This window comes from Astyanax mexicanus, chromosome 16, assembly GCF_023375975.1.
Source record: "Astyanax mexicanus isolate ESR-SI-001 chromosome 16, AstMex3_surface, whole genome shotgun sequence".
Lineage (NCBI taxonomy): Eukaryota > Metazoa > Chordata > Actinopteri > Characiformes > Acestrorhamphidae > Astyanax > Astyanax mexicanus.
The window spans coordinates 2,150,328-2,173,233 of NC_064423.1; the positions used below are offsets into that span (position 1 = coordinate 2,150,328).

A 22,906-nucleotide genomic window follows, 5' to 3' on the forward strand; every position below is an offset into this window, starting at 1 on the left:
CAAGATGTTTAATTACCTGATTCTGAAAAACGCATTAATTCAATTAACCTAATGACCGAATTCATTTATTGATTGAATTCATTGTTCCTATGCATTTGTTTTGTTTCAGGGCAAAAACCACAGCAAGAAACTGAGGAATTTTTATGCTGGTAGTCAGCAGCCACCCCCTATCAGAATACCAGAGGAAATAGAGCCAGTTTCCCAGCAGTCGCTTTCCACTCCACCCGCAGAGACTGCTACTGCAGCGACCAAGCAGGTACAACTCCAAACCCTGCATACCTGTCAAGTCTCCCGTTTTGGCCGGGAAACTACCGGATTTTACTCCTCTTTCCCGCCGTCCTCCCGTGTTAGTATTTTCCCGTAAATTTCCCGTATTATATTAAAATAAAAAAATATATATATTATTGAGGAGACAGGGCACTGACCGAGCTGTGTCTCTTAACCAATCGTGGAGCCGGTTCAAGGAGAAAGTCCCACCTTTCAGGAGAAACAGCCAATCAGCTTGCAAAGGAGGGTCAGCGTGGTGAAGCCCCCAGTCGCTGTGAGTTCAGGCAGCTCGTCGGATTAAAAATTATTAATTGTGTAGGCCACTTAGGACTAATTTTTACTGATGGAATATATCTGGTCCATGTGCTTTTAGTAAAAGCTCATAATACTATTTTTAGGTCACCTACATTCATTTTGCAGAATTTGTGCACCCTTTGTTCAATTTAAATCTATTAAATAAATAAAAAATATATATAATATAAAAGAGTGCATTTATGGCAAAAAAGACATGAAATCTTAACTTTTTTTTAATATCTAGAAAAGGGTTTTTAATTTGGCTGTATTAAAATAATGATATATGTAGGAATGTCCACAGCATTTCAGATTCTGATAATCTAATTGTAGTGTGTAAGTGGTTCACATGTGGTTATTTTAGATTTTTTGTAAACCTGTTTTAAAATGTAAGAGATACTGAACCTTCGTTGGGCTGGTGGGACGGCTTTAAGCGGACAGAGGAAAATATCCCTTATTTTTAAATCTAAAACTTGACAGGTATGACCCTGTCCGTTTTATTTCCTCTAAACAAGCCTTATCCTGCAGTAAACACAGCACAGTCAGGCCTGTGATACACGCGCAGGCCTTTTCACAGTCAGCCGGTGAACATGGGCGGCTTTAAGCGCAGTTTGATTGCGTGGTGTCACTCTGTAAGTCCTCATTCAGTGACGCCGGCGCGATAGTAATCAGAGCCAGCCTCTGAGCCGGTGAGCCTTTCATCACTTCTGCCCTTCTCCTGCTCGCAGCCGCCCTTCAAGGGCCCCAGCAGGGTGATCCTGGCCACAGAGAACGACTACTGCAAGCTGTGCGACGCCTCCTTCAGCTCTCCCGCCGTGGCCCACGCCCACTACCAGGGCAAGAACCACGCCAAGCGGCTCCGGCTCGCCGAGGCCCAGCAAAACGCCAGACTTCTGTGAGTCTCAGTAAGCCCACGGCACTCAAAAACACCTACATATACCGCCTATTACCAGCCTGAGAGCTTTTAACTGTGTGTAAAATTAAAGTACGTTAGGGAAAGCACTGTGTAAACTCTGTGTAACTCAGACATTTCATCTCCTTAACAAAATGTGATAGATCATGTGACACCTTGATAGCATACAGATAGATAGACCTTAATCAACTATTTATCTGACGTCTTAAGTTAATTGATTGAGACATATCTTATTCAAGGGTTTCATAGCAAAGGGTGCTAATACACTGACATGCCGAATGCTGTGCAGGGAGTGCCATAAGTCATGGGATACAATACTAGTCCCATGTTCAATGACTTGTGCTATAACAGTTCCCGAAGGCAGTTCTTCACAGAATAAATGATGTTTATTGAATGTTTTTATTCATTTTTTAGCAGTCAGTTAACGTCTCTACACCATTTTCATTTTTCATTTTGCGAATGTTGCTTTTAACATTTCCATAATGTTAGTATTCATCTACGTCGGAACAAAGCTCCAGTAAGGCTGAGATGCCAAGCATTATTATTTCACATGTTTTCAGAACCTTCCAGGAACATTGTTTCTGTAATGCTGCAGGCTAAACATTCTTAAACATTGCTAAAACCTTCTGAGTTAGTCATTACCACTCACTGCACTGTTCACTGTGGGTGGTAATATTAGCCATTTATTCTGGTACAAAGAAGGAAATAATTATTTGATCCCTTGCTAATTTTGTAAGTTTGGCCACTGACAGAGACATGAACGGTTTATAATTTGAAGAATAGGTTAATTTTAACAGTGAGAGCTAGAACATCAAAAATAAAATCCAGAAAAGCACACTGTATAAAGTATATACATTTATTTGCATTTTGCAGAGAGAAATAAGTATTTGATCCCCTACCAACCATTAAGAGTTCTGGCTCCTACAGACCAGTTAGATGCTCCTAATCAACTCGTTACCTGCATTAAATTGTCACCTGTATAAAAGACAAGATCATAGACCTGCACAGGCCTACAAAACCATAAGTAAGACACTGGGTGAGAAGGAGACATCTGTTGGTGCATTAGTAAGTTAGTCAACATCGATCTGGGGCTCCATGAAAAATCTCACCTCATGGGGTATCCTTGGTCATGAGGAAGGTGAGAGGTCAGCCTAAAACTACACTATTTATTTATTTACCAATACAATTATTTATACGTGTATTTATTTATTTATATATATATATATATATATATATATAAATAAATGAATACACATATAAATAATTGTATTGGTAAATACATAAATAAATAAATATGTGGAAATAAATAAAAAAAAATAAATATAGAAATGTTCAAATAAATGAATGAATAAATAAGTAAATGTTGAAATAAATAAATGCACATATAAATAAATATATATAAATAAGAAATATATTTGTTAATTTAGTTATTTACCTAAACAATTATTTATGCATGTATTTATCTATTTATTTTTATATTTATTTATTTCAACATTTATTTATTTTTTTTTATATTTATATATTTATTTATTTCAACATTTATTTGTTTTTTATATTTATATATTTATTTATTTCTACATTTATATGTGCATTTATTTATTTATACTTATGTCATTTTTGGTCCTCCATAGTATACATATTTAAAGAACGATTTGAGAATCTGCTGGTAACGACCTGATTTTCAGTGTTAGTGACTCAGATTAGGTGAAGTTTGCAGTCATGTTGCAGCAGTTCTCGTGGCTGTGGAACAGTGTGTAAAGGAAGGTTTAAATTGAAAACTGTTTTGAACGCTGTTTACCGCTAAACGGAAGTGTCCTAGGAACAGCTATGTCACTTCCTACGTCACTTCCTAAGTCAATAATGTAGTTCTTGTGTGGCCTATTTAAAACAATAAATATTGTTGCAATATACTCAAGAGTATTTGTAACTGACAGAACTACTAGGGTTCTTCAGTATACAGTATATAATACTGAATCACAACACAAGTTAAAAATGGCGACGGATTTTTTTCTAAATGGACCATACTGAATTCTAATTAAATACCCTTGTTATAACAGAACACATTAGTTAAAGCACTCCTTGTTGCAGTTTTATCTTTAGAAGTACATTTAAAAAACCACACCACAGTCCTGGTAGAAATCACCTTATCACATGATTGTTGTGGTTGGTTTGGATTTGGCTGAGAAGAACTGAAGGGACATCCTCAGCATCAGCTCAACACAGTACAGCGTAGTTTATCCTCAGAGTACCAGGAAGCTCATAATGAGCACGTAGCTTTGCATAGAGGAAGGACTATTTTCCGTTTGGTTTTATCTTCCTCGTGCCTTTGTGTTGATAACCGGGGAGCTTGTTTAAATGCCAGTGTGGTGGAGTGTGATAACAGGCACAGGAAGATGGAGCACTGCATCCTGTTACTCCGCTGAACACTTGATCATATCTGAAGCGCTAACGCGGGCTGGTTTAGCCACGCCATTGTGTTAAAAGAAAATCATGCCAGACATAATTGAAGTTTAAACCGTGCAGAGTATTGTCTTACGTGTTCAGTGTCACTGTCGCCGCGATCAAAGCCGTTTCCCTGAAACATTTATAATTCATAAGCGAGCTTAGTTAACTAACGCCTATACCATTACGCTTTGCTCATTGCGTTTTGTTCTGTGTTAAGAATGAAAAGGTTAAGGATTCCCACAGAGAGTGACGTATTTATTTTGCAGAGACACAGCAGAGCTTGCACAGAGACGCTCCAGAAAAGAAGGGAACGACTACAGACTCAACAAGAATCGCAGGACACATGTGCCCACTGCCATGCCAGGTAAACCACCAAGCCACTATTTACCTCTTCAACGTGAGGTTTATTATATAGTTAGTATTATAAATGAATTATAAGTAGCAGAAACTACTATAAATAATGTTATAGTATGAACATCTATTTACATTTTGCAGAGAGAAATAAGTATTTGATCCCCTACCAACCATTAGGAGTTCTGGTTCCTTCAGACCAGTTAGATCAGGTGTGTCCAAACTACGGCCCTCGGGCCATTTGAGGCCCGTTTCCTTTTTTGGAGCGGCCCGCGAGGTATTTTAGAAATAGAATGAAAGTTGGCCCGCTGTTAAGCAGGTTTTTATAATGTGAGATTCAAAGTTTGAACGCTAGGTGACAGAAACGGGCCAAAGAGTCTAAAAGCGGAGAGGGTGCGCATTTCTAGCGCAGAGAAACGGGGCAAAGAGTCTAAAAGCAGTGACTTCAAATATATTTCTCCTTCTGGCCCCCAACAAAAAAAGTTTGGACACCACTGAGTTAGATGGTCCTAATCAACACAGACAGACTCAATTATTCAGTCAGACTCTAACCTCAACATGGGCAAGACCAAAGAGCTTTCTAAGGATGTCGGGGACAAGAGCATAGACAAGGCAGGAATGGCCTACAAAACCATAAGTAAAGCACTGGTTGAGAAGGAGGCAACTGTTGGTGCAATAGTAAGAAAATGGTTGAATTACAAAATGACTGTTAATCAACATCGATCGATTGGTATCCTTGATCATGAGGAAGGTGAGAGATCAGCCTAAAACTACACGGTCGAAACTTGTTAATGATCTCAAGGTAGCTGGGACCACAGTCACCAAGAAAACCATTGGTAACACATTACGCCGTAATGGATTAATATCCTGCAGTGCTTGCAATCCCTCTGCTCAAGAGGGCACATGTGCTGTCTGAAGTTTGCTCAACAAGAATCGCAGGACACATGTGCCCATTGCCATGCCAGGTAAACCACCAAACCACTGTTTACCTCTTCAACGTGAGGTTTATTATATAGTTAGTATTATAAATGAATTATAAGTAGCAGAAACTACCATAAATTATTTTATACTGTAGCTATTTTAGGTTTAGTCTGCATTGTGGAGTCCAGCAGGGTTCTATTCTATTTAAAAAACTATATTAATTATAATGTAAAAATGTTTATTATTGCATTAAAGATTCAAAAAAAGTAAAGATGTGTGGGATTACCGTATTCTTCGCACTATAAGGCGCACCTAAAATACTTACATTTATATACATAATACTTGTATACTTATATTTAAGTACCGGAACACTCAGGGTTCCTCAGTTAGCGCTAGCGATTAGCTGCTAATGCTAATGCTGCTTCAACCAGCCTTTGTAAAAATCTGAAAATCTAAGCTTACTTTAAGTACATGGAAGTGCTTTAATCACCCAAGTTAACAGTTTTCAGAAGAGAAATCTGTGTAGATTAACATCCAGCTCTCGTTTGACTTGTTGAAAATGTTTTTTTAAGAATTACAGTTTTGCTTACTTAACTTAGCTTAGCTTTACAGGTCTCGCCACTGGGTGGATTAGGAGGAAAACATGGCGACACTTCCGTTCCTTACTAGTGTTATAATGTATAATGTATAATGTATCTTATAATCAGGTGTGCTAAATAGTATGAAAAATACAGAAATGTTTCAGGAGTTAACAGCAAAAATTATTGTTTTTAATTTGCAACTTGCCATGATATAAATAGTAGCACTTTTTTTATTTTGTTGTTTTTGTATTTTTTTATTGAAAATATTAAAAATATTGGGCCAGTGAAACGTAGACCCTAGACCAGGGGTGTCTAAACTACGGCCTGCGGGCCATTTGCGGTCCGTTTCCTTTTTTGGAGCAGCCGGCGAAAGAAAATAGAAATAGAATGAAAGTTGGCCCGCTGTTAAGCAGGTTTTTATAATGTGAGATTCAGAGTTTGAATGCTAGGAGTCAGAAACGGGCCAAGGAGTCGGAGAGAGTGCGCATTTCTAGCACAGAAAAATGGGGCAAAAGAGTCTAAAAGCGGAGAGAGTGCGCATTTCTAGCACAGAAAAATGGGGCAAAAGAGTCTAAAAGCGGAGAGAGTGCGCATTTCTAGTGCAGTAAAACGGGGCAAAAGAGTCTAAAAGCGGAGAGAGTGCGCATTTCTAGCGCAGAAAAACAGGCTAAAGAGTCTAAAAGCGGAGAGATTGCGCATTTCTAGTGCAGTAAAACGGGGCAAAAGAGTCTAAAAGCGGAGAGAGTGCGCATTTCTAGCGCAGAAAAACAGGCTAAAGAGTCTAAAAGCGGAGAGGGTGCGCATTTCTAGCGCAGTAAAACGGGGCAAAAGAGTCTAAAAGAGGAGAGGGTGCGCATTTCTAGCGCAGAAAAACGGGCCAAAGAGTCTAAAAGTTGCTGTAATTAAGGAGTTTAATATTAAGAGACATCATGAAATTAAACATCAATTTGAAAAATCTTAGTTTACACAACACTGTCAAAGATAGATACAGTTAGTCAAGTAAAATGGTGTGTAAATGAAATAATAAGGAAAAAAAGTATTATTTAAAGTGGTATATTTCATTATTTGTTTTATTACAGAGTCTGTGGCCCGTGACTTCAAATATATTTCTCCTTCTGGCCCCCAACAAAAAAAGTTTGGACACCCCTGATCTAGACCCTTATAATACATGACTGTATGAACATTAGACACTGGAAAGATAGGACATTAGGTACATAGAGTCTTGAGAACATAGAGCCTTGAGGAACATAGGGCCCTGACAAAATAGGACCCTTGGAATATAAGACCCAAAAAAAATATGACTGTATAAGCATTAGATATTGGGAACAACTAGGTACACAGACCCCTGTGAACAGAAGGCCCCACGAAAATAGGAACCTTGGTACGCAGAACGCTGAGAACATAGAGAGCTGAAAAAATAGGACAAGTACACAGGCCCGGGAAACATTGTGCCCTAAGAACATAAACCTCTATGATATTTAGATCCTTGATCATCCCATGAATCTCTCTACACTCTACTGTTCCTGATCTAATCTGAAGCTACATGAAGATTGAAGGTGTGTAGTGATTGATCTAATCTGAAGCTACATGAAGTTTGGAGGTGTGTAGTGATGAACTCTGAAGCTACATGAAGTTTGGAGGTGTGTAGTGATTGATGAACTCTGAAGCTACATGAAGTTTGGAGGTGTGTAGTGATGAACTCTGAAGCTACATGAAGTTTGGAGGTGTGTAGTGATGATCTTATCTGAAGCTACATGAAGTTTGGAGGTGTGTAGTGATTGATGAACTCTGAAGCTACATGAAGTTTGGAGGTGTGTAGTGATTGATGAACTCTGAATCTACATGAAGTTTGGAGGTGTGTAGTGATTGATGAACTCTGAAGCTACATGAAGTTTGGAGGTGTGTAGTGATTGATGAACTCTGAAGCTACATGAAGTTTGGAGGTGTGTAGTGATTGATGAACTCTGAATCTACATGAAGTTTGGAGGTGTGTAGTGATTGATGAACTCTGAAGCTACATGAAGTTTGGAGGTGTGTAGTGATTGATGAACTCTGAAGCTACATGAAGTTTGGAGGTGTGTAGTGATGAACTCTGAAGCTACATGAAGTTTGGAGGTGTGTAGTGATGATCTTATCTGAAGCTACATGAAGTTTGGAGGTGTGTAGTGATTGATGAACTCTGAATCTACATGAAGTTTGGAGGTGTGTAGTGATTGATGAACTCTGAAGCTACATGAAGTTTGGAGGTGTGTAGTGATTGATGAACTCTGAATCTACATGAAGTTTGGAGGTGTGTAGTGATGAACTCTGAAGCTACATGAAGATTGAAGGTGTGTAGTGATTGATCTAATCTGAAGCTACATGAAGTTTGGAGGTGTGTAGTGATGATCTTGTCTGAAGCTACATGAAGTTTGGAGGTGTGTAGTGATTGATGAACTCTGAAGCTACATGAAGTTTGGAGGTGTGTAGTGATGAACTCTGAAGCTACATGAAGTTTGGAGGTGTGTAGTGATAATCTTATCTGAAGCTACATGAAGTTTGGAGGTGTGTAGTGATGAACTCTGAAGCTACATGAAGTTTGGAGGTGTGTAGTGATAATCTTATCTGAAGCTACATGAAGTTTGGAGGTGTGTAGTGATTGATGAACTCTGAAGCTACATGAAGTTTGGAGGTGTGTAGTGATTGATGAACTCTGAAGCTACATGAAGTTTGGAGGTGTGTAGTGATTGATGAACCCTGAAGCTACATGAAGTTTGGAGGTGTGTAGTGATTGATGAACTCTGAATCTACATGAAGTTTGGAGGTGTGTAGTGATTGATGAACTCTGAAGCTACATGAAGTTTGGAGGTGTCTAGTGATGATGAACTCTGAAGCTACATGAAGTTTGGAGGTGTGTAGTGATTGATGAACTCTGAAGCTACATGAAGTTTGGAGGTGTGTAGTGATTGATGAACTCTGAAGCTACATGAAGTTTGGAGGTGTGTAGTGATTGATCTAATCTGAAGCTACATGAAGTTTGGAGGTGTGTAGTGATGATCTTGTCTGAAGCTACATGAAGTTTGGAGGTGTGTAGTGATTGATGAACTCTGAAGCTACATGAAGTTTGGAGGTGTGTAGTGATGAACTCTGAAGCTACATGAAGTTTGGAGGTGTGTAGTGATGATCTTATCTGAAGCTACATGAAGTTTGGAGGTGTGTAGTGATTGATGAACTCTGAATCTACATGAAGTTTGGAGGTGTGTAGTGATTGATGAACTCTGAAGCTACATGAAGTTTGGAGGTGTGTAGTGATTGATGAACTCTGAAGCTACATGAAGTTTGGAGGTGTCTAGTGATGATGAACTCTGAAGCTACATGAAGTTTGGAGGTGTGTAGTGATTGATGAATTCTGAAGCTACATGAAGTTTGGAGGTGTGTAGTGATTGATGAACTCTGAAGCTACATGAAGTTTGGAGGTGTGTAGTGATTGATGAACTCTGAAGCTACATGAAGTTTGGAGGTGTGTAGTGATTGATGAACTCTGAATCTACATGAAGTTTGGAGGTGTGTAGTGATTGATGAACTCTGAAGCTACATGAAGTTTGGAGGTGTGTAGTGATTGATGAACTCTGAATCTACATGAAGTTTGGAGGTGTGTAGTGATTGATGAACTCTGAAGCTACATGAAGTTTGGAGGTGTGTAGTGATTGATGAACTCTGAATCTACATGAAGTTTGGAGGTGTGTAGTGATTGATGAACTCTGAAGCTACATGAAGATTGAAGGTGTGTAGTGATTGATGAACTCTGAAGCTACATGAAGATTGAAGGTGTGTAGTGATTGATGAACTCTGAAGCTACATGAAGTTTGGAGGTGTGTAGTGATTGATGAACCCTGAAGCTACATGAAGTTTGGAGGTGTGTAGTGATTGATGAACTCTGAATCTACATGAAGTTTGGAGGTGTGTAGTGATTGATGAACTCTGAAGCTACATGAAGTTTGGAGGTGTCTAGTGATGATGAACTCTGAAGCTACATGAAGTTTGGAGGTGTGTAGTGATTGATGAACTCTGAAGCTACATGAAGTTTGGAGGTGTGTAGTGATTGATGAACTCTGAAGCTACATGAAGTTTGGAGGTGTGTAGTGATTGATCTAATCTGAAGCTACATGAAGTTTGGAGGTGTGTAGTGATGATCTTGTCTGAAGCTACATGAAGTTTGGAGGTGTGTAGTGATTGATGAACTCTGAAGCTACATGAAGTTTGGAGGTGTGTAGTGATGAACTCTGAAGCTACATGAAGTTTGGAGGTGTGTAGTGATGATCTTATCTGAAGCTACATGAAGTTTGGAGGTGTGTAGTGATTGATGAACTCTGAATCTACATGAAGTTTGGAGGTGTGTAGTGATTGATGAACTCTGAAGCTACATGAAGTTTGGAGGTGTGTAGTGATTGATGAACTCTGAAGCTACATGAAGTTTGGAGGTGTCTAGTGATGATGAACTCTGAAGCTACATGAAGTTTGGAGGTGTGTAGTGATTGATGAATTCTGAAGCTACATGAAGTTTGGAGGTGTGTAGTGATTGATGAACTCTGAAGCTACATGAAGTTTGGAGGTGTGTAGTGATTGATGAACTCTGAAGCTACATGAAGTTTGGAGGTGTGTAGTGATTGATGAACTCTGAATCTACATGAAGTTTGGAGGTGTGTAGTGATTGATGAACTCTGAAGCTACATGAAGTTTGGAGGTGTGTAGTGATTGATGAACTCTGAATCTACATGAAGTTTGGAGGTGTGTAGTGATTGATGAACTCTGAAGCTACATGAAGTTTGGAGGTGTGTAGTGATTGATGAACTCTGAATCTACATGAAGTTTGGAGGTGTGTAGTGATTGATGAACTCTGAAGCTACATGAAGATTGAAGGTGTGTAGTGATTGATGAACTCTGAAGCTACATGAAGATTGAAGGTGTGTAGTGATTGATGAACTCTGAATCTACATGTAGTTTGGAGGTGTGTAGTGATTGATGAACTCTGAAGCTACATGAAGTTTGGAGGTGTGTAGTGATGATCTTGTCTGAAGCTACATGAAGTTTGGAGGTGTGTAGTGATTGATGAACTCTGAAGCTACATGAAGTTTGGAGGTGTGTAGTGATTGATGAACTCTGAAGCTACATGAAGTTTGGAGGTGTGTAGTGATTGATGAACTCTGAAGCTACATGAAGTTTGGAGGTGTGTAGTGATTGATGAACTCTGAATCTACATGAAGTTTGGAGGTGTGTAGTGATTGATGAACTCTGAAGCTACATGAAGTTTGGAGGTGTGTAGTGATTGATGAACTCTGAAGCTACATGAAGTTTGGAGGTGTGTAGTGATTGATGAACTCTGAAGCTACATGAAGTTTGGAGGTGTGTAGTGATTGATGAACTCTGAATCTACATGAAGTTTGGAGGTGTGTAGTGATTGATGAACTCTGAAGCTACATGAAGATTGAAGGTGTGTAGTGATTGATGAACTCTGAAGCTACATGAAGATTGAAGGTGTGTAGTGATTGATGAACTCTGAATCTACATGTAGTTTGGAGGTGTGTAGTGATTGATGAACTCTGAAGCTACATGAAGTTTGGAGGTGTGTAGTGATGATCTTGTCTGAAGCTACATGAAGTTTGGAGGTGTGTAGTGATTGATGAACTCTGAAGCTACATGAAGTTTGGAGGTGTGTAGTGATTGATGAACTCTGAAGCTACATGAAGTTTGGAGGTGTGTAGTGATTGATGAACTCTGAAGCTACATGAAGTTTGGAGGTGTGTAGTGATTGATGAACTCTGAATCTACATGAAGTTTGGAGGTGTGTAGTGATTGATGAACTCTGAAGCTACATGAAGTTTGGAGGTGTGTAGTGATTGATGAACTCTGAAGCTACATGAAGTTTGGAGGTGTGTAGTGATTGATGAACTCTGAATCTACATGAAGTTTGGAGGTGTGTAGTGATTGATGAACTCTGAAGCTACATGAAGATTGAAGGTGTGTAGTGATTGATGAACTCTGAAGCTACATGAAGATTGAAGGTGTGTAGTGATTGATGAACTCTGAATCTACATGTAGTTTGGAGGTGTGTAGTGATTGATGAACTCTGAAGCTACATGAAGTTTGGAGGTGTGTAGTGATGATCTTGTCTGAAGCTACATGAAGTTTGGAGGTGTGTAGTGATTGATGAACTCTGAAGCTACATGAAGTTTGGAGGTGTGTAGTGATTGATGAACTCTGAAGCTACATGAAGTTTGGAGGTGTGTAGTGATTGATGAACTCTGAAGCTACATGAAGTTTGGAGGTGTGTAGTGATTGATGAACTCTGAATCTACATGAAGTTTGGAGGTGTGTAGTGATTGATGAACTCTGAAGCTACATGAAGTTTGGAGGTGTGTAGTGATTGATGAACTCTGAAGCTACATGAAGTTTGGAGGTGTGTAGTGATTGATGAACTCTGAAGCTACATGAAGTTTGGAGGTGTGTAGTGATTGATGAACTCTGAATCTACATGAAGTTTGGAGGTGTGTAGTGATTGATGAACTCTGAAGCTACATGAAGATTGAAGGTGTGTAGTGATTGATGAACTCTGAAGCTACATGAAAATTGAAGGTGTGTAGTGATTGATGAACTCTGAATCTACATGTAGTTTGGAGGTGTGTAGTGATTGATGAACTCTGAAGCTACATGAAGTTTGGAGGTGTGTAGTGATGATCTTGTCTGAAGCTACATGAAGTTTGGAGGTGTGTAGTGATTGATGAACTCTGAAGCTACATGAAGTTTGGAGGTGTGTAGTGATTGATGAACTCTGAAGCTACATGAAGTTTGGAGGTGTGTAGTGATTGATGAACTCTGAAGCTACATGAAGTTTGGAGGTGTGTAGTGATTGATGAACTCTGAAGCTACATGAAGTTTGGAGGTGTGTAGTGATTGATGAACTCTGAAGCTACATGAAGTTTGGAGGTGTGTAGTGATTGATGAACTCTGAATCTACATGAAGTTTGGAGGTGTGTAGTGATTGATGAACTCTGAAGCTACATGAAGTTTGGAGGTGTGTAGTGATTGATGAACTCTGAAGCTACATGAAGTTTGGAGGTGTGTAGTGATTGATGAACTCTGAAGCTACATGAAGTTTGGAGGTGTGTAGTGATTGATGAACTCTGAAGCTACATTAAGTTTGGAGGTGTGTAGTGATGAACTCTGAAGCTACATGAAGTTTGGAGGTGTGTAGTGATTGGTGTAGTGACTCTGCAGAAAGTTGGTGAACTCTGTGTGAATGAAAGACTTCCATTGCCATCAATGATTTGGATGGGTGAGCGAATATTTTTGGCAATATAGTGTATGTATATATAATGAAAATAGACATGCCAAGAGTCATGGGATGGCAATACATGAACTGGGCATGTACTGTAACCATATGGGGGGGCTTGGGAATGCTCCCTACACCTGTATAAGTTGTGAGGCGTTATCTTGTTAGTGAGTTTGGACACTAGCCAGCATGCAAGGCAACGTAAAAAGTAATGATCATGACCATCCAGCTATAATTGTCTGTGTAAAGACCGCATGGGACATGGCAAAAGTCATGGGACACAATAGTTTGGTTCTGTAATATCACCTTAAAGTGGACATGAAACACTTCAAGTATTTAGTATAATTCACAAGATGTATTTTCACTCTAAAAATCTTATAAGTTTAACAGTTGTCAGTGAAACTGAGTTAAAATAATAAGCAATCTAAATGTCATTTTTTTAAGTAAGCGCAGCGCCATCTTGTTCCAGCGCTGAAAGTGACGTCACGAGGTTGGTTCTCAGACGCCTCACTAACATAAACTATGAGCCTACAGTAATTTAGTTCCTCAATAGATAATAAAATCAAACCAAATATCGTTGCAAAGGGGGGGGCACTTTTGTATTAAGAAAGGTTCACTTTCACTTTCATATCTCGCCTCTTAAGCGGACAGCTGTTCTTCGGCGGTGGCTAGTGACGCTGAAGCGCGAGAATCCTCCGGTTAGCTGTAATGCTAGGGGTTAGTAGAGAGCACTTTCTAGACCAGGACTATATGAAGGAGAGGGGTTTGAGTCAGGAGCATTAGTGCCGGATAAATAAGCTGCAGTCCGAGGCTTTTTTCCTCCGTTTTTATTCTTCCTCTGAACAACTGGGATGTACAGACCGTCAAACTGAGGGTAACGTTTCTATGATAGCAGCAGCTGTACGAGCTAAACAACGCGCCGAAACAGCAGAGCAGCGGAAGGTAACTTTACCCAAAGTCTAGATAAGCTGACAGTTAAAAGATAACAGAGCTAGCGTTAGCTACTTAGCTAGCTAGCTTACCATAGCTAGCCAATGCTTGCTAATTAACTAACGCTAACTAGATGAAGCTAGCTACCCAGCAATCCTTCAAACTTCTAAACTGAACGGTTTATTAACCAAACAGCGCCTGGGTGTTTCAGTATCCACTTAAATCATGTACGTTTCATTCAGTCTTAATGGACTCTGGACTTTACATGTTAAATAGCTAAATGTAAGTTATATAAACAAGCTAGTTAATGGGATGGTAGTACCTGCTGTGGACGCGCTGCAGGGTTTCTGCACGGACCTCCCATAGAGAGAGAATAGATACCCCCAAAAGTCTCGCTCTCAGAAAAGCATCTAAAAAGTTCTGCTCAGGTTTATACAGGAAAGATCTCTGAGTAAATGCTCCACGTTAGCCTAGTTCAGCTTCGTCTTCATCCATGGTCTCCACAAACCACAAGCTCTTTTCCCCTAGCTTTATACCTGGACTTTTCAACCAACCAACCTCGTGACGTCACCAGTGCTGCACGGGCAACATGGCGGTGCACTAGCCCAAACGTAACAAACATAAATATATTATAATTTAGTGTGTAAACATTTTATATAAAAAATTCCCCCAAAATAAATTCCATTATATTTAATACCTTAGAAAACTTGTACAAACTGAAATGTTTCATGTCCCCTTTAAATTTGCCACAGTACCTTGTAATGATTGCATCTGTATTGCATTAATCTAAAGTTGTCTCAAGAACAATTCAGGTGCATTATTTTTGCTATATATCTACATACTGTATGTATTTCCAGTGTTTCAGTGGTGTAGTTTCCTATCTTCAGATGATGATCACATGCCTGCGCTCTCGTGTGGCGAGCATCCCACAGGGGGTGGATTTCTGGCCGGCGGTCAGAGCGGTGGCGCTAAATGCTAAATTTCTGATCCGTGCTTTGGCAGCAGGGCCTGGTTTCAGCAGCTGGCAGCAGTGTTGAGCGACAGTGGGCCAGCCTGTGTGAATCCAGCGCACCGCGGCAGGATCGCTAAATGCAGGCGCGGCGCCAGGCCTTTGGTGTTTGGAAACCGATACTCGGCTCCACGTCAGCCTGGCCGTTCGAACGTCACCCACATGGTGCCAGGTCTCAATCACACACATGCCCTTACTGACCCGTCCACACACCCCCGGCCTCTCGTCTGTCTACACACTCACACACACACATACACATAGCATCTTCAAGCTCCCAGATAAATCATAGAAGACACAGAGAGCTACCCAGCCTATGGGTTTAATCATATTTTCAAAACTGCATTCCAGAAATAGCGGGATGTAAATTCCATCCCAGAATAAAACATGGTTCAAGCTGACAAGCTGACTGTAATTCTTGCCCACGGCGGTGTTAAGACTTTTGCTTATCCGGTTAGGGTCTGATTGAAGAATGCACGATTGCTCGTTAAGTTAAAGCTAGGCTTAATAAAATGCCACACAGAGATGTCCAGCGCAGCGCTGTGACCACAGATGACTCATCTTCCCCTCAGGCTACTGGCATCTGCTCTCATCAGCTCATGCTGAACGCACTGGTAAAGAGCTGTTAGCAGCTGTATGGGAATGTCACTTCGCCGTCTGTGCATCCCAGAGTGCCTCTCTGCGCACTAAATCTGTAAAGCACTCGGTGCACATTTATATAAAGATAAACATCAGCCCAGTTACTGATAAAAAGATCACTTTTGGTACGAGGACACTATATAGACCACTGCTGTCATTTTGTCATTTTGTTATTTTGTAGTCTGCACCATGTTGTTTATGCCCATGTTTGGGGTTCCTTGTCTAAGTTGAATTTCTATATGGCCGAAATGAACCCTGTATGTTTTATTCAAAGTACATCTTTCTCCTGAACATCACTGGATCCTCTGAATTATCCTCAGAGTCATAATCAGAAACATGCTAGCTTTAAGCTAATGCTACAGCACACTGAACTGACGTCACAGCACAACAAGCCGGCAGATATATGACACTGGCCGTGTAACTCCGGTTGCATCACGTTTTGGCTCATTATTCTTCTTCACAGAGGATCATTAAAGCATTTAGAGAGGTGAAAACACTTTCAGTCCGGTCACGTTGAGCAGCATAGTCTGTGTTAAGAGTGTTAGAGCTTTAAAATGCAAATAATAAGAGAAAGTGAGCTTTAGCTGCTCAGTGGTTCTCAGTTCAGCAGCAGCACATCCCTGCAGATTTATTATTTAATTACGGTCGTTGATTTATACTAATTACAGCACACCTGATCCAACTAATCAACTAACTAACTTCTCTGGCTGAGATAAGCTGGGTGTGATACAACAGAAAAACACTAAAACTAGCAGGACTAGCAGCAGTGTTACTCCAGAACCACAGCTAACAGAGCTAACCCAGCTAGACAAAGAACCAGTAAGAGTCTAAAACACTTAATGTAAAAAGGCTTAATGTGGGTTCCTTTGCCACTGAAACCTATTACAAGGAAAGGTCTTAACATGGCCTAATGAACTAAAACAGCGAGCCAGAAACACCAAACTTCTCTCTGTCACACCTTATCCCATGTCTGCCCTGTGTTTTCCCTTCATTTGATCCCTGGTGCTCCTGCCCTCTGTTTACCTGTCATGTGTTCCCAGCCATGTGCTACTGTTTTGTTTTTGTCCTGTATCCGCCCTAGCCCCGCCCCCTTGTTACAGATCCTCAGGTGTTTCCAGTTTCCTGTTCCCTTCTCGTATTTATAAGCTCCTTCTTTTGATTGCTGTCCGTAGTCTTATCAGGTTTGCTTTGTGTCTCATGCTGCTTGTTGTTAGGTTCCTGTTTTCTAGTTAATTTATTTTGAGTTTTGTATTCCTTGTCTAGTTTTCATCGTTTAGTTATCCTTGTATTGTATGCTTGCAGTTTGTTTTCAGTAATACTTTTGTTTATCATGTTTGTTTGTTAGTTTATTAGTTTGTTTGTTTTAATAAATATATATTTCTTCACTTACGTCCAACCCTCCCCATTCGTGACACTCTCATTTATTTCAATGCATAATAAACCAACCAAGCAAGGAGCCCTGTGCTCTCTCAGGACTCCGGCAGCTGATGACGAGCTGCAGGACAGGAAAGCTGCATAGAACCAGCGATATCCCAATCATAGGGGCAGTGCTTTAGACCACCGGTGCACTTGGTGCCCCATTTGCTACAAAATTTTAACACATAACTTGTCCCCTATACTGTGTCAAGATGTCTTGGACCAATGGAAATTCTCCAAAATGATCTGAAATAATCTCTTTTTACATTGACTTCCATTGAAAGTAGAGAGGTTTTGTTTTTCTCCCTGTTTTAAATAGATTTTTCATGTTTTTTTTAATTGGAGAGCTTCAATATGCATTCTGAATCAATTAACTAAAACAGTAATTAGTGCTTTTAACAGCTATCTGGACCAGGTTTAGCTCAAATCAGCAGTTCAGGTTTAACAGCCAGCAGGATTTTTTGACGGTCATGGTCGTCTGGGTCGAACACTGGGCTGCTGTCTGGGTAGTTAGAGCGTTGATTTTAACCCAATACAATTTTTTCATGTGATTTTCATTGTGTTGCTGCTGTCTGAGCTGTATGGGACTTTGGGGAGCTTCAGCGCGATGAGCATTGATGTCATTAATGTTATGGTTGAGTCCTTCTCCCATCTATGTTTTTTAAGAGGCATGCATTTAGATGATTTTTTTAGATAGAGAGTAAGATATTTTATGGGTGTAATTTACCTGAAAGCAGGCGATCACATGTCCCAGGAATGGGTGGACCAAGACCAAGTTCCCAGCAGCATTATATTTTTTGTTAGGAAAGTACCTGTTAAGAATGACCTGATTTTCCAATATATTTTCTGCTTTTTTATAGGGTGATCCCTGGTACCTTTTTATTTTATGTTATTTGTATGTTGTAAAATTAAAGAAGGGTTCCAAAACATGTCATACAGTGTATACCCAACTTGATGCCTACACTGTAAAACCCAACAGGTTCACTAAACTCTACTAAACATTTAGTAGTAACCAATTACCCCAGAAATTTTGAGTTCATGTAATATATGATGTTTAAGTAAAGTGAACTTAACAAAAATATTTACATATATATTTTAAATGAGGATTTTCTTGTATCTTGTGTACTTATATATTTTATTTACAAAATTATTTTTCTGAAGTACTATACACTACATTGGTTTTAGTTAGAATTACATAATCAATATAATTTTCAGCAACTTAACCAGAACACAAAATATATGATAATATACTGTATTGTTTTTAGTTATATAAATTGCTTTGCATAATAATTCTACTTTGAATATCTGATGGTCAGGTGAATATACATATATATATATATACATACACTTTTCTATGTGTATTTAAAAAAAAAAGTATATATATATATACATTTTTTTATACATATAGAAAAGTAGATAAAGAAAGAGAATGCTATAGGGTGAATCACTACACACTGATGGTGAGTGTCAGAAAATGGGAGACACACCCAGTATGCAAATAGATTGTGCCAAAAGCCAATTGAAAATAAGCTGCCAATGGCAACAGACTAAACTCAGTTATTATAAGTTGATTCAACTTAAATATCTCAGTTTGAATGTATATACGTGCCCACAAATGTTCAGATAACTCAAAATAGATAAAAAAAAAATATATATATTTTAAATCAAATTTATCTATTTTTTTTAGTTCAGACAAATAGTGGGTTTACAGTGTAGTGATGGTGTTACTAATTTTAACACTAGCGTTCTAGGGTTAAGTAAATGTGTTGTGATTATGTCTGACCCCTTTGTTATCCTGAGGGGCTTCTTCCCCCGAGTTACCCTGTTCCATGTCATAATTTAATATGACATATCTAGTCTCCATTACTGTACGCACTGTCCGTGAGCGCATGCATGTTCTGTATATCTGCCTGCAGGCACAACACTGCTGTGTATATACTGTGCATGCTCCCGACTTATCACGCTGTGTGAATGTACGTTACAGGTCCTTACTACAACCCCCGGCCACGGCAGCGCATCCCACGGGACCTGGCCATGTGTGTGACGCCCAGCGGCCAGTTCTACTGCTCCATGTGCAACTCGGGGGCCAGCGAGGAAGCCGACTTCCGCCTGCACCTGGAGAGCAAACAGCACAAGAGCAAAGTGTCGGAACAGCGCTACCGCAGCGAGATGGAGAATCTGGGGTACACCTAAAAGAGACCGTCGGCAAGCTGAGGCCATACTGAACAGGAAATCATCTGTGTAATTCTCCAAGTGCCCAAAAATGGCTTTGTTACAGAAGAACAGTCTGTATTGTGTTCCTACTCTGAACCAGACTCGTAGACTTTACACAGAATGTGGAAAAAAACGAAAATCGAAAGCTACCTCTTGCAGAATTACAGGTGATTTTAGTGTCAGATTGTGCGTCTTACTTCAAGAGGACTTCGAACTACGTTTAAACCAACCACTTTAATGGTACTTAAGTAACTGCGTTCCTTCTGACAAATCTGACAGTGTAAAAGAGCACTATTTTTGGTGGACGAAGGAGGTAGGTGGTCTTAATTTGATATCTAGGATCAGTTTGCCTTTAAGCTAGCTAACAATGACACATTGTTATATGAGGATACATAAAAAAGGCACTAATCCTAGATAAACGTACGAGAACTCGTCAATACTCGAAGGCCAGTAGAGATCCTGGTTCAGTTGTTTTCTTGTTTTTTTTGTTTTTGTTTTTTAATAGTACATATTGCTAGAAATATTTTAAGATTTCATCTGTTTCTTTGAACATGGTTTGTATAGGTAGTATGGACTAGTATTGTGGACTCAGTAGTTCTCTGTTTTTTGTTTTTTGTTATCAAACGTACACCAGAAGTGGTTCTTTTGTGGCATCACACTTTTAAATCAGTAGATCCCAGAGTCTGTCCCAGAAACCTCATGTTCGACACATTCTAACATACAGTAACTAACCCATCGCACTAGGAGCTTCTCATTTAGTTAGTGAGGTAAAATGGGATTGTTCTAAAACCCATGATTTTGCAATTTCTATTTTTTACGGTAAAGGACTCTACATATAAAGCAGTATTTCTCAATCTGTGGTCATAAAGGCACTCTGCCATGTACATTTTAGTGTTTTTCCTGCTTTTATTACAATCCTGCCATTCTTAAAGTATGTGTTGAGCCTTTGGGCTGGTTACTTAAATCCAGTGTGTAAGGGGAGTAAGGCTAAAAAGCTATACATGTGTAGGACAAGACAGGACAGGGTGCCTCCAGGACCAGGGTTAAAAAGCTGATACTGATATACGCAATGCCTCAAAATCGTTCAAGTTAAACATCGAGCTCACAGCTAGCTGCAGTTTCACTGTGTTACTTCAGGAATAGAAGCTAGAAGCTGAGTGCTGAAACCCAGAGTGCTTTCTGAAGAGATTTAGCGTTAGCCTATATCGGCGAGGCCTCAGGTTAGCAGGTTAAATAGCGCTGCAGGCTTCTACAGGACCTGCTGAATGTACTGTGACTGCGATGACAATAACAGTTCCTCATTAGTTTTGCACGTGTGTGTTGTACATGCAGTCAGTAGCAATGTTTACTCCTGCAGACACAGTTCTTTTCTTTTGTCTGGCTGGTGTGCACCTCAACAAAGACTAGAAACACTATAGCTGCTTTCCAAAGCCTAGGCTGAGGCTGAAGCGGGCTGTATTCTCAGCTTTGCAGACTTTGTAAGAATCCTTCGTAGACAGTCGAGAAACCCAGACGACGTTCAGAGCAAATGGAAGGATGCAACTGCATGATAAATCGCTTAAGCATCGTCATCACAATGTGCGCATGCGCAATAGTTAATCACAGAACATGCGATGCCACTTAAGGCAATTAAATCAAACACATCATGCTGCAATATTTTGATTCTTAACACAAGAAGTAGATACACAGCGCTGTCTCTGTGTCTGGGTGAGTGACAGGCTGCTGCTGCCTAAGAAGCATGAGGGGGAGGGGAAGGGCGAGGGGAGGGGAGGGGGGGACAGGTGTCAACACGAGGTAACCGCCGCATGGCCTCCATCCACATGGTTGGGCACGTGCTTGTAAACGTGAGCAAGTGTGGAAAGCTGTGTACCTCAGAGTCCAGCACAGTTTTGCTGTGCAGATGTTTCCAGTTGCAGCTGAATTTACGCTTTTAATCCCAGAAAAAGGCTATTATTTACCTTTTAAGCCATTTAAATTATTAAAGGGCAGATTACTGTTGTTTTGCTGTTTTCCTCGGCTTTTGAGTGCTCTGTGCTGACTCAGCTGTTGATCGGTCCGGACGCGAGACAGTGTGTGATGCTACTCGGCATATGCGGGCATGTGATATGTCATGTGATGTGTCACTAGTGATAGGGGAGTCCTAATGAGTGGGTTGGGTAATTGGCCTTGTAAATTGGGGAGAAAGTGGGATAAAATTTTGAAATAAATAAAAATGAGGCATGGGTTTAGATTTAATGTTTTTTAAAAATTTGTAGATTTTTTTTTTTTTTTCAAATTAAAGCTGTACGGGAGCATATGGAATTATTTAGTAAACAAAAGGTGATAAACTAACCAGACAATTTTTTACACTTTAGATTCTTCTAATGTCAGGTTCACACTATGACTTTTTGAGTCGTCAGTCACTGGTTGTGCTGTTAACACTACGCCACTGGTTGACAGTGTTGGGCACGTTACTTTGAAAAAGTATAGAGTTATAGTTACTAGTTACTTCTCCATAAAAGTAACGGAATTATTAACTGAGTTATATAACTGACTGAGTATTAAAGTAACTAGTTACCAGTAAAAGTAACTATTGCGTTACTTTTTGTGTTCCTCTGTTATTCCACTGGCTGTGAGTAGCCTCTGCTCCTAACTCCCAGTCGCCGACTGGGTCAGATATCTTGCATGCCAAATATTTGCCAGGCACCTTTTTACAGTTTACTATGTAATTCCATATGTGTCCCTTAACTGTTTTCATGTCTTTAATATTAATCTACATTATAGAAAATAAAAATAGAAAATTGAAATAAACTTTTCAGTTGTAGTGTATCTGTAGTACTGAGAAGGACACTTTATAGCACAGTCCAAAACCATAAGCCTGTTCTACCTCAACTGCAGTCTAAGCCTTGGAACGCAGCTTATGTCTTTTTTTTCTTTCTGTTTAGAGATCACTGTTTATCCTGCAGCCCCGTAGTTTTCCCATGGTGAGCTTTCACTCTCTCAAAATGCAGAAAAGCTCAGGGGAACCCAAAGCAGAGCTATTTTTAAATACTTCGGGTCAGTCCCTCTGCGCACCCCTACCTCAAATGTGTGCGCTTCTTCTTCTGATCAGTTAGTTAGTAATGATAGATTTAAATAGTTTTATAGCTTAGAAAAAGTAAAATTAACAAGCCCACATAATAGATTTATTGGAAAATGTAGTATAAATAATATATATTGACAAAACTTATATAATATATTTGCACATATTTGTAATTTTATTAAACCTGTGGTTTACTCTACCTATTTTCAGAGGCCATGTACCATATTTTTTATACTATAAGGTGCACTATGAAGTAATGTCTATTTTCTGGTCTATTTTCATACACAAGATGCACTGGATTATAAATCGCATTTTGAGACACTAGTAAGGAACAGGGGTGTCGCCATGTTTTTCTTCTAATTCAGCAGGTCTCGCCGTTAGGGGCGATTCAATTTTATGTCCAATTTTAGGGTCATAATTCGATATGATTATCGATTTTATTTTTTTTACAGCAGAGAGGCCTATGCCAGTTTTAGATTAGTCTATGCTCAGTCATTGGTTTCATTCACCAAATTTACAATATCTTATTTCAAAAGTTGGGCTCGATAAAAGTTATGCAAAG

The 22,906-nt window shown here is 39.6% G+C and overlaps 1 protein-coding gene across 1 annotated transcript in view; it reads left to right on the forward strand.

Annotated features, from left to right (window-relative positions):
* zmat3 (zinc finger, matrin-type 3) overlaps positions 1-21,027 on the forward strand; it is a 34,629-nt gene extending 13,602 nt beyond the window's left edge. Inside the window, exons 3-6 of the mRNA XM_022669977.2 lie at positions 110-256; positions 1,287-1,453; positions 4,183-4,280; positions 19,054-21,027. Coding sequence (XP_022525698.2) covers positions 110-256; positions 1,287-1,453; positions 4,183-4,280; positions 19,054-19,262 — 621 coding nt within the window. The 3' untranslated portion in view covers positions 19,263-21,027. The remainder of the gene's footprint in view (positions 1-109; positions 257-1,286; positions 1,454-4,182; positions 4,281-19,053) is intronic.
* The last annotated feature ends 1,879 nt before the right edge of the window (positions 21,028-22,906 follow it).